Source organism: Canis lupus, chromosome 36 (assembly GCF_011100685.1).
Source record: "Canis lupus familiaris isolate Mischka breed German Shepherd chromosome 36, alternate assembly UU_Cfam_GSD_1.0, whole genome shotgun sequence".
Lineage (NCBI taxonomy): Eukaryota > Metazoa > Chordata > Mammalia > Carnivora > Canidae > Canis > Canis lupus.
The window spans coordinates 29,375,793-29,391,394 of record NC_049257.1 but is presented as its reverse complement, the minus strand read 5'-3'; the positions used below and the strand labels follow the sequence as shown (position 1 = coordinate 29,391,394).

The window sequence follows — 15,602 nt, the reverse complement described above, 5'->3', positions numbered from 1 at the left end:
CATTCACGTAGTTTTTTTTTTCATGTAGTTTTTCACATGGCTGCTTCTACTGCATATTTTTAAGTTGCTAACTATTTTCCAAAATATTATTTCTCTCAGTAGATATTTGTCAGGTACTACTACATACTGTGTGATTTCTAGGAAAATAAGGTAATACCCCAATCTCAATGATGCTTTTTATTTAAAAAACAATAATTATTGCTATAATTTTCCTTTTGTTAAGATTATATTTGTTGTCTCTTTAAAAATGAAAAATATTGGGGTGCCTGGCTGGTTTAGTCAATAGAGCATGCAATTTTTGATCTTAGAGTTGTGGGTCCAAGCCCTGCAATGGGTGTAGAGATTACTTAAAAAATAAAATTTTTTTAAAAATGACAAATATTTTGATGATGCAGAATTGTTTACCACCATTTCATCAGAATGGGGGAGAGTTTATTAGGAATCCTAATGCATTAAATTAAAGATGATAGATTGGGTAGGTAGATAAGATAGTGGTTATGTGTATAATCAAGCTTTATTTGGAAAATCGGTTCAGAATCTATTTTTATGGGAAATAATGATGGTAGCACTGAAAGTGCTATATATATAGCACTTATATATATATAACTTATATATATATATATGTATATATATATATATAACTTTGGTGTATACAAATGGTAAATTCAGATTTTATTTCTGACAGGTTTGGCTGTGGCAATAGCATCCATATAAAATGCATGAAGATCCTGGCTAACTATCAGGATCCGATTTCAGATACTTCCATGTTGAAATGTCCTCTGTGTAGGAAAGAGTTTGCACCATTAAAACTTGTTTTAGAAGAATTCAAAAACTCTAGCAACCTTGTGACTGCAGCTGAAAGAGAGCGACTGGACAAACACCTTGGAATTCCCTGTAATAACTGTAAACAATTTCCAATTGAGGGGAAATGTTATAAGTAAGTGTCATCAGTAAAATTATAAACATGTATTCTGACCTTTTTTGAACTTTAGGAAACTTGGAGCACTAGGGTACTAGTCATTGAGACGGCCTCTTTCCTTCAGTGTGTGTGTATATATATAGTATGTTTGCCTTACGTGATGGTTACTTATTTAGGATTTCCAGACTGGTGATTTATGTCAGCCCAGTACCTCCAAAATTCTGATTGTTTTATTTCTTCGCTTACACAAAGACATTGGCTTTGTACTCCAGCGTAGATTGAGAGTCTGAAGTAGCATCCTGCCCTGGAAGCTCTGGACACAGGCCTGTTGCTTTGGCCTAAATGAGTTTCCAAATTCAGAAGCCTCAACTTCCAGATCTCTCAACTTCTATGACTTTCTTTGAACCATCAACTGCCAAAAGCTCCTAGGATTGAACTGGAGGGATATTGACCAGATGGACTGAATATTTAATCAAGTTTCACAAACTCAAAACTGCAATGAGTTCATGCTTTTTTCTTTAATCCTATGCCTCAACAACAATAAGATAAATATTAGAGAAATCAATTTTTGTTACTTTTTAAAGTAATCCCCAAACTTTCCCCCAGTTGCCATACTAAAACAGCAATTAATTGCTATGCTTGGGAGATTGCATTTTAATTAAAATTTTAGCTTAACTGTATGTTAAGAAAATATATTCTTCTTTTTTTTCAGTCTTCCTAGAAAAATACATTAGGATGAGCCCAATTAATATATATTTTTAGAACCCTCTCATAAAACCAAAAAACTGTTTTTATCACTCTCATCAGCAAATGATAACTCTTCTGCTCTGAAGTGTTTTAGTTCTGTTTTCTCTATGTGTCACATGGGATAAAATCAACTGGATCACTATAAGTAAAAGTATTGGAAAATGAGTGGCCTGAGAAGGCTCCAAAGGAGCATTTTAAATTGAGGAAGAAAGGAAGAATTTTGTAAAGGTTTGGCAGGTGTTCAGCTAAAGTCAGGAGTGTTGGTTAAATAGAGTTCTTGACAAAGGAAAGACTTGATCTTCAGTTTTAGCAGCCATTGCTTTTAAGAGGTATGGATTCCAACAGTAAGGAGCCAAGATAACGTGTGGAAGAGGGATTAGGAGGAACAGCTGTGGGGGATAAGGGCAAGAAGCGGCCATGGTGCAAATTTCTCCATCCTCATTGTTGCCTATTCCTCAAATGATCAGTGTGTGGCTTTAGTAGATTATTTCAAGTCTTATTTTAAGTCTTTTGTTGATGGCAGTGCACTCCACCATCACTCTGAGCTCTCTGACTGCTCTTTGTGTCTTAGTGGATGATTCTTCTTACTACCTCTTGCTCAGGAGGAAAAAATTTTCTGTAACTTTCTAGGTTCTTCTTGTTAGTCTGTTACTGTAACTGACATAAAACAGATTAATAGCAGAAAAAAATTAAACTTGTTCCTGTGGGAGCCTCCCATTGACATGAGAAGTTCACCTGAGGCTTATAAGCCATCTGGAGCTAGAAGGGGATAGGGGTCTGAGGCTTCAAAGGGAAAGAAGACTATGGGAAGATGGAAAGAGCCAATGTCTGCCATGCAGAAACAATGGAACACAGAGGGAAATTTGGACAAACAGGTCCTGCTGAGCTCCCTCCAGCTTTCCACAGTGAGCTCACACTTCTTTGCAGTTCTCTCTCCTGAAAGGTCTCTTTCTGCTAAATTCCTTTAGCAGTTGAAGGGGAGGCAAAAAAGCTCCTCCTGAGTCTTTTGGGCCTTGATGACTTCAGCTCAAAATAATCCGCATGCCAAAGTGGCACATTCTGGGGAGAATCGTTCCAAACTCAGGCTTTCTCCACTGTTTTGCTCTCTGCCCACTGCTCTACACCCTCCTTTGAGAATAACTTCTCCTCTCTAGGTTTAGCTCACAATTATTTACCTCTATATCAGTCTTTTTTACAAATTAAAGAATGTATTTCAACATCTGTGACTTCACCCTCATTGCGTTCCCTCAAATACTGACATTTAGTCATTAGACTGAAAAACTATTCCTAGTAGTTTTAGGAATGGATTGAGTAGGAGACAAACTAGAAAGCTTTTCAGTTCCTTCTTCATTAGAGTTTCACAATAGAGCTAGTTATCTTTTAAGTAGCTAATTTCACTATATATATACATATATAAAATATTTTTATAAAAATATAAAATATTTTTTTCTTGCCTAACAAAATTTGGTGTATCAAATAAACTGCACCACTGCTATGATCAATTGATGAGGATTTCTAAGAACTTTCATGGACATATAAATAGTAATAATAAATAAATTCGTGCTTGTGCCTGTAAGATATCTGAAGGATATATTTTCCCAAATTTCTCATGGAAATAGTTTTCTAAATCTCTGATAACTTGAGTAAGAAAATAAGCTCATTTGATTACTGCTCAGAATATGATTTGTCTCATGAATATTGCTGCAAGTAAATTAAAATTATCTGCTTGTTGCAAAATATTTATAAATGTAAGTTTTAGATGGAGCTTTTGTGGAAAGTGATGTTTCTGTTTATCAGCTTAAGAACTTTTTATACATACACCTTTTTTACATGTTGTGAGCAAAGAGAGGGAATATAATTCCTGTTTTCAAAAAGTATTCTGCTAAGTATAATTCTTGCATCCATGAAACAATTGGAAAACACTGGATAATCAAATGATACAATACCTAAGAGGTTACAAATCCTACAGGAATTTAGAGAAAGAAATAAAAGGAAAGCTGAGGTAATAGGGGAACACATCCCAAAGGGGATGCATGGTAGGCAAAATAATGCCCTCCCAAATATGTCGTCTGCATTCTTATCCTCAGAACCTATATATTATGTTACGTGTCATAGAGAAACGAAGATTGCAGGTGCAAATGAGGTTGCTAAACACTTGACCTTGAAATAAAGGGATTATTCTTGATTATCTGGGCCCCGTGTAATCACAAGGGTTCTTAAAAGTGGAAAGGAAGCAGAAAGAGAGTCAGAGGGAAATGTGACTTTGGAAGAAAGGCCCGAGACCAAGCATTCCTTGCTTTGAAGATGGAGGAAAAGGCCACGAGCTGAGCCCAGGAAGGTAGACGGCCTCTAGAACATGGAAAAGGCGAGGGAACGGATCCCCTCTAGAACCTCCAGAAACGAATACAATCCCGCAGACCCCTGGATTTTAGCCCCTTGAGACCCGTGTTAGACTTTTATCCTACAAAACTCTAAGATAATAAAGTTGTGTTGTTTTAGCTGCTAAATGTGTTATGATTTGTTACTGTAGCAGTAGGAAGCCAAGATGGGTGAGATAAAATGGGCCTCGTCCTATTTGCCTAGTTCTCAGGAAATTCTGGCAGGAATTGTTCACCAAAACCACCAAAAATGACTGGATTTGTGTTCTTGTCTATGTCTTGGTCTTCTGTGTTTGTAGGTGTACCAGATGCATAGAGTATCACTTATGCCAGGAATGTTTTGATGGCTGCTGCCACCTTTCTCACCCATTTGCATTTCGTGAGGTACCGTATCCATCTTGAATTTTATATGGCGCTTGTGTTTGTGCTGTTGGAAATCTAAGTGAAGTCAATCTAAGAATAGATAACACTTTCAGTAGAGCTGATTGTTTTTTAATAAAAACCTAAGACCATATTTTTACGAGAATTCTTTTTCATAGGAATGTACAAGGCAACCAGTTCTCACATTGGTAGTTTATAAAACTAACACAGTAACAAAATCTGGTGATATTATACATAAATCAGGAATTACAGCTACTAAGCTGGAAAAGTCATTCAAAGAAAAAAAAAACCTCAGTGTTTCAAATTGATATAACTTATTGACGACCACTTGTGGTTTTAAAATTTCTGACATCAACAACAATGAAATTTTATTACAATCATTTGAACTGTATACTTAGAAGTTAGTATCTCCTGTTGCTGAGATACTATTTGTTACACAAGATAAAACATCCACAATTACCATTGTTGATTAACATTTTTACCTTAAAAGTCAAGTTACAGTAGCTATGCAATCGTATATTAGACTCACTAATAACTTGTAAATTTTTTAATATTGAAAAAGGTATATTTTCAAATGAGTCTTTGTTATTCGCACTATGTTGTTGCTATGCAACTGATTTTAATGCACGAAATTAAAATTTCCGTGATTTGCAAAGTAACACCAATTTTTACCTATTACAGAAGAGAAATCAAAGATGGAGATCACTAGAAAAAAGATCAGATGAAATTGTAAAATGTGTCAATATTAAAAATGAGATAGAAGAAAAGATGCCACGTTTTCAAGGAAAGGAAGGGTGAGATTCTCAGTCAAGCTTACATTTCATTTATGATATGAGACATTTAAATAATTTTTCAGTTTGAATAAGTTTTATTCTTTCCTTTTTCAGTAAGTATGAATCATCTGCTGAGTAACATTATTATACAAGCAAAGATGAAGGCTCTAGAGTCAGATTGCCTGGATCCAGATCTTGTACAAATTGGCTACAAGTGACTTTTGGGCTCATTACTTCACTTCTCTCTGCCACATTTTTTTCATCTTTAAAATGTGAATAATTATAAAACCAGACTCATAGGAAGTTTGTGAATATAAAATGAGTTAATACACACAGTAAATATTCAAATAATGTTGTCTATTATTATTAATCCTATCAGAGATTCTACTAGGTGTTAGGGATATAGTAGTTCCCTCGGTAAATAAATGGTTGTCTAAATAAATGCAAAATTAAAACTGACATAAGTTATTTTTAAAAAGTGCAGGGGGATCTGATATTTGCTCTGAAGTGATTGACCTCTAGGGGAAGCCAGTCTTGCTCCTGATGCCCCCACTGTTTCGCCCTCATGGAGGAAGAATGCTGAGCAGATTGGTTGTATTTCACGACACTGACGGGGCTGTTTATTAGTGGATAGGCCTCCAGATTCTTTTGTCATATTCTTTATTAAAGAAAATTAAATATGCTGTGTATTATTAGCCTATTAGGTACACTATAAAACATATACAAAAGAAGATCATTTTGAAAGGACAGGATAAAATTAATCTTTAAGAAAATAATTTCAGTGAGTTATCCAAATAAAAACTGTGCTTGTTCTCGGAGCATAAAATACGTCGTGGGTGTATAATAAACCTACAGGATAAAATTAATCTTTAAGAAAATAATTTCAGTAAGTTATACAAATAAAAACTGTGCTTGTTCTCGTAGCATAAAATATGTCGTGGGTGTATAATAAACCTACGCAAAGCTCTCCATCTCCATTTCCTCTGGCTCTGGCTAGGTATCACGCCAACCCACGAGAGCGACAAACTGTATAACTAAAGGTTTTGAAGAATTTATAGGTGAAAGTGAGAGAACATTAGGGTAGAAAAGAAAAGCATTCTAGGCAGAGAAAGTAGAATGAATAAAAGATAATTTCAAGATAAAGTATGGTTACCACCTTAAATAATAAAAATATACAGTTCTTTTTGGGGGGGGGTCGACAATTAGACGACCTTGGTAAAAGCAACCGTTGTAGTGTGATGGAAGTATATCTGTAGAGTGATAAGAAATATAAATGCTTCTGAAAAATATAAGCATACCTTGTTTTTTTTTTAATTTTTTATTTATTTATGATAGTCACAGAGAGAGAGAGAGGCAGAGACACAGGCAGAGGGAGAAGCAGGCTCCATGCACCGGGAGCCCGACGTGGGATTCGATCCCGGGTCTCCAGGATCGCGCCCTGGGCCAAAGGCAGGCGCCAAACCGCTGCGCCACCCAGGGATCCCCATACCTTGTTTTATTGTGCTTGACTGTATTATACTTTACAGATATGCATTTTTTTTTTACAAACCAGGGGTTTGTGATAACCCATATCAAGCAGGTATATCGGTGCCATTTTTCCAACGGCATTTGTCTCACTACATGTCTCTGTTAACATATTTTGGTAATTCTTGCAATATTTCAAACTTTCTCAGATAGTTATATTTGTTATGGCGATCTGGGATCCGTAATCCTTGACATTACTATGTAATGTTGTTCTCGTGCCTGCGAATACAACATCCATTCTTCACCCTGTGAATTAATGAATAATTTTGACTTCAAGTCTTATTATTATTTTTTTATTTATTTATGATAGTCACACAGAGAGAGAGAGAGAGAGGCAGAGACATAGGCAGAGGGAGAAGCAGGCTCCATGCACCGGGAGCCTGACGTGGGATTCGATCCCGGGTCTCCAGGATCGCGACCTGGGCCAAAGGCAGGCGCTAAACCGCTGTGCCACCCAGGGATCCCTCAAGTCTTACTATTTAAGAAATACATTTAAGTAAACCTCTGATTCTGGGAGAGTCAACATAGAGCGTTAGCTATGTTAGTTTCAGGTGTACAATAGTCTGCACTGAGCGCTGAGCCTGACGTGGGGCTGGATCTCAAGCCCCTGAGATCATGACCCAAGCAGAAAACCAAGAGTCTGAGGCTCAACCGACTGAGCCACCCAGGCACCTCCTACCCATTTTCTAATTAAATTATTTGATTTCGGGGGATCCCTGGGTGGCTCAGCGGTTCAGTGCCTGCCTTTGGCCCAGGGCGTGATCCTGGAGCCCCGGGATCCAGTCCCACGTCGGGCTCCCGGCATGGAGCCTGCTTCTCCTTCCGCCTGTGTCTCTGCCTCTCTCTCTCTTTCTATGTCTATCATGAATAAATAAATAAAATCTTTAAAAAAATTATTTGATTTGTGTGGAGTTGTATAAGTTCTTTACATATTTTGGATACTAACCATTAATCAGATAAGTTATTTGCAAATATTCTCTTCCATTCAGTAGGTTGTCTTTAGTTTTGTTGGTTGTTTACTTTGCTGTGTAGAAGCTTCCTACTTTGCTGTAGTCCTAATAGTTTATTCTTGCTTTTGTTTCTCTTGCTTCGAGAGACGTATCTAGAGGGGCCCCTAAGTGGCTCAGGCAGTTAAGCATCCAGACTCTTGATTTTTGGCTCAGGTCAGTCCACTGGAAGTTCTCTCTCCCTCTCCCTCTGCTTCCCCCTCCCTTGTGCTCACTCTCCCTCAAATAAATAAACAAATCTTTAAAAAGAGAGAGAGACATATCTAGAAAAAATGTTGTTACAGCCAGTGTCTGAGAAATTACTGCTTATACTTTCTTCTAGCACTTTCATGGTTTCAGGTCTCACATTTAGGTCTTTAATCCACTTTGAGTTGACTTTTGTGCGTGGTGTAAGAGAGTGGTCCAGTTTCATTCTGTTGCATGACGCTGTTCACTTACCCAAACACCGTTTATTGAACAGCCTTGTTTCCAGTGCATATTCTTGCCTCTTTTGTCGAAGATTAATTGGCCATATACGTGTCGGTTTATGTCCAGACTTTCTATTCTGTTCCATTGATCTAGTATGTCTATTTTTCCGCCAGTACCATACTGTTTTGATTACCACAGCTTTGTAAGACAGCTTGAAATCTGGAATTGTGATACCTTTAGCTCCTTTTTCAAGATTGCTTTTGCTATTCAGGGTCTTTTGTGGTTCCATTCCAATTTTAGGACTGTTTGTTCCAGTTCTGTGGAAAATGATGTTGGTATTTGTATAGCTCTATAAAAATCTAGAAAAATGCATTAAATCTCTAGATTGCTTTGAGTAGTGTGGACATTTTAACAATATTTGTTATTTCGTGAGCATAAAACGTCCTTCCATTTGTTGTGTCATCTTCAATATCTTTCATCAATGTTTTCTAGTTTTCACCCCCTGGTTAAGTTTATTCCTAGGTATTTTGTTCTTTTTGGTGCTGTTGTAAATGGGATTGTTCTTAATTTTTCTTTCTGCTGCTCATTATTAGTATATAGAAATACAATGGATTTCTAAATGATTTTATATCCTATAATCTTACTGAATTCATTTATCAGTTCTAGTAGTTTTTGGTGTAGACTTTAGGGTTTTCTGTATATAGTATGTCATCCGCAAATAGTGAAAGTTTTACTTCTTCCTTACTCATTTGGATGCCTTTTATTTGTTTTGCTTATCAGATTGCTGTGGCTGGGACCCTCAGTACTCTGGTGAATAAAGGTGGTGAGAGTGAACATCCCTGTCTTGTTCCTGACCTAAAGGGAAAAGTTCACAGTTTTTCACCATTGCGTTTGATGTTAGCTGTAGGTTTTTCATATATGACCTTTATTATGTTGAGATATGTTTCCTCTAAACCTACTTTGGTGAGAGTTTTTATTATAAATGGGTTTTGTACTTCGTCAAATGCTTTTTCTATATATATTGAAATGATCATATGATTCTTATCCTTCATCTTGTTGATGTGGTGTCTGATGTTGATTGACTTGCAAATATTGAACCACTTTTGCATCCCAGGAATAAATCCCACCCGATCATGTTGAATAATCTTTGTAATGTATTGTTGTAAGTGGTTTGCTAATATTTTGTTGAGGATTTTTGCGTCCATGTTCATCAGGGATCTTGGCCTGTAGTGTTTTTTTGTAGTGACACTGTCTGGTTTTGGTATGTGATTGATTCTGGAGAATGTTCCATGTGCACTTGAAAAGATGTATTCTGCTCTTTTAGGATGAAATGTTCTGATTATATCTATTCGATCCATGTGACCCAACGTGTTATTCAAAGCCACCGTTTCCTTGTTGATTTTCTGTTTGGATAATCTATCTGTTGATGTAAGTGAGATGTTAAAGTCCCCTACTATTGTATTACTACCAATTATTTCCTTTATGTTTGTTATTGGCTGCTCATGTTGGATTCATAAATGTTTATAATTGTTATATATATATTTTTGGATTGTTCCCTTTATGATTATATAGTGTCCTTTGTCTCTTGTCACAGTCTTTGTTTTAAAATCTATTTTGTCTGATAAAAGTACTGCCTTCTTTTCACTTCCATTTGCACGATAAATGTTTTTCCATCCTTCATTTTCACTCTGCCTGTGTTTTAGGTCTGAAATGAGTCTCTAGTAGGCAGCACATAGTTCTTGCTTTATTATCCATTCCATCACACTATGTCTTAATTGGAGCATTGAGTCCATTTACATGGAAAGTAATTATTGAGAGTGTATATTGCTGTTTTTTAACTAGTTTTATGGTTGTTTTGTAGTTTTTCTCTGTTCCTTTGTAATCTTGCTCTCTCCTCTTATAGTTTGCTGGCTTTCTTTAGTGATATCCTTGGATTCCATCCCCTTTATTGTTTGCATATCTATTACCAGTGTTTGATTTGTGGTTACCATTAGGTTTATATATAACATCTTGTGCATATAGCCATCTATATTAAGGTGATGATTACTTAAGTTTCAACCTATTCTAAATGCACTAAATTTTTACCCCTCTCCCCTCTGCATTTTAGGTGTATGATGTCATACTTTATATCCTTTTATTTTGCGAATTCCTTGACTGATATTTATAGATATACTTAAGTTTACTGCTTTTGTGCTTCCTACTTTTATTACTGCTGCTTATGGCCTTTCCTTTTTACTCAAAGAATCCCCTTAAGCATTTCCTGTAGATCTAGTTTAGTGATGATGAATTCTTTTAACTTTTTTTTGGGAAACTCTTTATCTCTCCTTCTATTCTGAATGATACCTTACTGGATGGAGTATTCTTGGCTATAGATTTTTTTCTTTTACCACTTTGAATACATTATGCCCCTCACTGCAGTGCCTGGTTTGGGGCCTGGCCCTTCCCCTCCCCACACTAATGGCATTTCTCCCTCCTGCAGACAGTCTCACAGGTCAGTTTGGCTCCCAACTTGCATCTCTGCCCTCCCTACCCTCTTTGATGTAGTCTTCTATCATTTAGCTGTTGAGAGTCTGTTCTGCAAGTCTTCAGGTCATTTTCTGGGTTATTTAATCTGCTGTCAGTTTACCTAGGTGTAGACATGGGATGCAGTGAGCCTGGGATACTCTTGCTCTGCCACGTTCCCTGGAAATGGAAATTCATTTTGTAAGGCTCTGGTTGTCATAATGAATCTTCTGGTGGATCTGGGCAAAGTAAATTAAAAATCTTCTGGAAAAAATTCACCATTCTAGATGCTATTAAGAACATTATTCAAAAAAAAGAACATTATTCATGGAACAGATCATAATATTAATATTAACAAGAGTTAAGAAGAAGTTGATTCCAGCCCTCACGAATGAGGGATTCAATATTTCAGTGAAGGAAGTAACTGCAGATGTGGTGAAAACAGCAAAAAAACTAGAATTAGAGGTGGGCCCTGAAGATTGACTGAATTGCTGTAATCTCATGATAAAACTTTAATGGATGACGAGTTGCTGCTTATGAATCAGCAAAGAAAGTGGTTTCTTGAGATGGAATCTACTCCTGGTGGTGAAGATGATGTGAAGATTGTTGGAATGACAACAATGGATTTAGAATATTACATCAACTTAGTTAATTAAAGTAGCCACAGGGTTTAAGAGAATTTACAAATTTTGGGATGCCTGGGTGGCTCAGTCAGTTGAGTGTTTGATTTTTGGTCAGGTCATAATTTCAAGGTCATGAGATTAAACCCCATGTCAGGCTCTGAGCTCAGACAGGAGTCTGCTTGAGATTTTCTCTCTCTCCTTCTCCTTCTGCCCCTCCCCCTACTCACACACACAGACACACACACAGACTCTTTCTCTCTCTCTCTCTCTCTCTCTCTCTCTCTCTCTGAAATAAATAAGTAAATCCTTTTTTTAGAAAAAGACTATTGACAAATTTGAAGGAAGTTCTTCTGTGGGTAAAATGCAACCAAACAGCATCACATCCTATAGAAAGGAAGCATCAATTGATGAGACACTAGCTTTGTTGTTGTCTTATTTTAAGGAATTGCCACAGCCATCCCAGCCTACACCAACTAGTACCTTGATTAGTCAACAGTCATTAACATTAAGGCAAGACCAGCAAAATATTACAACTCGCTGAAAGTTCAAGTAATGTTAGCATTTTTTAACAGTACTGTTAGCATTTTTGAACAGTACTCTTAGCATTTTTTAGCAATAAGGTATTTTTAGTTAAAGCATGTACATTGCTTTTTCAGAGATAATGTTTTTGCATGCTTAATAGACTACACTATAATGCAAATATGACTTTTATTTGCCCCTGGGAAACCAAAACATTCACTTGACTTGCTTTATTGTGGTTCTCACTTTATTGTGGTGGTCTGGAGCCAAGCCCACGATATCTCCGAGGTATTCCTGTATTTGAACTTTGCTCTCAATGACTTTTAAATGATAGGAATGTGTCTAAGCTTTAATCAAGTTTTGTTTTTAAATATTTGTTTTATCTGCTTTATTAGTTGTTAATGGCATCAAAAAGCAGTTAATTTACATTAATCTCAATTTGGTTAGTTGCTACTTAATGGTACAAAAATAGGGTTGGTACTTCTAGAGTAATATTAACATAGTCTAACAATACTAAAGTAGTGAGCATATACTCTAAGGGAAAATGAGTTTCCTCCTAGATTCTCATCTACCAATTTATCACAGTAGCCCAGAGTATCTAATGTGGCTTACCATGCACCAAATGGCATCATGAATTGGATTGTATTTTTCTAAACACAAGGCGGAAGTGTTGGGTCAGACTGAAAAAATTTGAGTATACGGTTCTCATTAAAATATTGTTCTTGTTTCATAGACATTAAAAACTACAAATAAAAAAATTTCAGTTTAGTATTTTTATTTGAAATGACTAAATTTTGTTATTTATGAAGTTGGTGTTGAAATTGGATCCATCTTGTTCAACATCAATACAATAGATTTTTTTAACTTCATAATGTATGAGATTTATTACCTTCAGTTCAAGAAAATATTGAATTCATTTACATTATTTATATGGAGGTTATTTACCTGTGCTATTGATTACTTCCTGATCGATAAACACATATAAGTATTCATGTCTTTCTGCTCATTTTCATTCAGCCCAGTTTACACACCAAAACAAGTGGTGAAGTCACTGCCTCTCTTACTTATTACAAAGAATAGTAAGATGCTTGCTCCAGGCTATCAGTGTCGACTCTGTTTGAAGGCATTTCATCTCGGTCAACATACAAGATTACTACCATGTACTCACAAGGTAGCAGTCACATCATATTAGTTTGACTTTCCTTGTAGGGCCAGTTTTTGTGAATTAATTGACAATTTAAGTGTCTCTTTTCACTTTTTATTTGTGTTATGTGCAGAGATGTTCATATTGAAGAGTGTGTAAGGTAGAGCTGCAGCAGAGACCATTGAGAAGGCAGCTCTGTCCCTTATGGATGGATTTCTATTGGTTAGGACTCATTTCTGTATACTCTATCCAGGAAAGACAAAATAGCTCTTCAAATTAGATTATCTACTTTATCTACTTTAGTTACCCACAGAAAAAAAAAAAGCTTGCAGAATAATAAGGTGTTTTTGTGACTCTTTGGATGAAACAGAAATGTTTAATTTGACATAATTATTATTTCAAGTGAACTCACTGAAATTAAAGTCTAATGTTGTTCAATGACTATTGGCAACCAGGTTTTTTCTGAAATAAAGTTACTTTAAATAAGTATTTATAGCTCTAGAGTCACCTTTACTTAAAATGTCTGATAGTTTGCTTTCTTCCCAAGAATGTGATTTATTATTTTACACCTTACCATCATCAGATCCATTTCCAACTCTAGTTGGTTGTGACTATTTTTGTCATTTAATAAATTTAATTCATTAGAAAGGAACAGTGAAATTAATGGCTTGAATAAGTAATGGGATTTAATGAGGTTACAAAAATGATGTCCATAAAAGCCTTTCCATTTTAAGGTTGAAAATGGAGATCAGTCCATAACCCATTCCATTTTTCTCTTCAAATTGTTTCCATAAAACTTGATAAATTATAATTATCTTCCATTCTTGCTAAATAGTTTTAATAGTAACACAATAATGAAACTGGGAGAAACTTGCATAGATAATACACATCATAAACAAGATAATTGTATCTCTGATTAATTTATAACCTTTTTTTTAAGTTTCATAGGAAATGTATTGACAATTGGTTATTCTACAAGTGCAACTCATGCCCTATTGATGGACAAGTTATATATAACCCTTTAATCTGGAAAGATACAGCAGTAAATGGACACGCACATCAGTCCACTTCAAATGCAAGCATCACTCATCTGTCAAAACAGGAAGAACCAGAACTTTTTATTCCTGGTACTGGATTAGGCTTAAAACAAAATAGACTTGGAATTTTACCAAGCATACCTCAATGTAATTCTGGAAAACTGGATACACCTGAAAGTTCAGCAAATACCTATCAGAATATAACAATAGATGATCAATTCTCTATCAAATCAGATGATTCAAAGTCAAGGAAATTAATCTATGAATATAAAATTAGCCAACATTTTCCCAGGTATCTTCAAGATTTACCAACTAGAACTGTTGGAAAAATGTCATCTCAAACATTTCTTCCTTCTATTGCTCACAAGAATATGGTATGTTCCACTGGAATGGAAAGCCCATGTATCAGTGAAAAACACTACACTGGTCAAAGCCAGAAGATGGCCAAAGACTGTAAACGTATTAACCACAATCCAAAGAAGACTCTTGGTACTAGAATAAAAGAAGAGAAGAAGAGATCAAGTACTTTCCTCCCAGAAGATTTAAATCTTGATGTCAATCGGGGTACAACTAAGATTAGTTCGCCCAAAAGATGCAATAATTGCATGGGAAAAATTAGACAAAAATGTAGTAATCTGTCAAGAAGGCCTGAATCTCATCCTCTAAAGACAAAAAGTCCTGAGCTATCTTTAATATTGGAAGGAATTCAGTTATGAAGATGTATTTTTATTAACATCAGAAAATATTTGAATATTGAACATAAAAGTGCTTCATTTGTAGAATATAAATACTGTATACTCTTGACAAATGTACATAGACTTATTTGTCATCATTTTACCTACTTGTCTATAAATTACTAACTACTCTAAAAGAAATGACCACATTCTTTATAAGCCTTTAAGCATTAGGTGTTTTGGTGAGTATATTCGGGATGTTGTTAATTATGAATAATTTTTAGAAATTTTATTTCATATTGATAAAAATAATTATTTTTACTTAAATTAAGGAAATAGATTTTCCTTGCATTGAGCCACTGTTTTTAAATATTCCACTTGATAACATGTAATATAGAAGAATTCTTTTCAAGATCTTGTATATTTTTTGCATCTTCTTATATTAATATTCACCATAAACCTTAAGAAAATCCAGAGGGTAGTTGTCTTTTTCACTTTATTTCTCTAAAGGTATTGCTTATACATTAAATGAAAATAAAGTATTTTATAATGCTATAAGTTATGCCACATTTAGAATGGTTTTGCTGATTTTAAAAAAGATAGAAGTATAACCAAATTTCTACTATTTGTACTATTTTTGAAGCCTGAATACAATTACTTAATCCCCTCACCCCCCTTAAAATATATTTGGGGGCAAGGACCTCATTGTCTAGTTCACTGCTGTATGGTCGACATACAGTGCTTGACAAACATGGGAATTCTATATTTGTTGAACTACTGAATCAAGAAGACAAGTGGCCACATAGCAGGGAGGCAAAATGAAAAAAATACGTGATATTAGAAAACCAAAGAAAGAAAATGTCTTCAACTAGGTCAGGTAAGATCAAGACTGAAGAATGCAATTTTGCTTTAGCAATAAGGAAAATAGTCGTAACCTCAGCTAGGAGAGTTCAGTGGAGTGGTGGG

General features: G+C 35.5%; 1 protein-coding gene across 1 annotated transcript in view; it reads left to right on the top strand.

Annotated features, from left to right (window-relative positions):
* The window catches only part of ZSWIM2 (zinc finger SWIM-type containing 2), a 30,882-nt gene extending 15,772 nt beyond the window's left edge, over positions 1 to 15,110 (top strand). The window contains exons 5-9 of the mRNA XM_038584524.1: positions 686 to 937; positions 4,344 to 4,428; positions 5,107 to 5,219; positions 12,799 to 12,952; positions 13,866 to 15,110. Coding sequence (XP_038440452.1) covers positions 686 to 937; positions 4,344 to 4,428; positions 5,107 to 5,219; positions 12,799 to 12,952; positions 13,866 to 14,678 — 1,417 coding nt within the window. The 3' untranslated portion in view covers positions 14,679 to 15,110. The remainder of the gene's footprint in view (positions 1 to 685; positions 938 to 4,343; positions 4,429 to 5,106; positions 5,220 to 12,798; positions 12,953 to 13,865) is intronic.
* Positions 15,111 to 15,602: the final 492 nt, after the last annotated feature.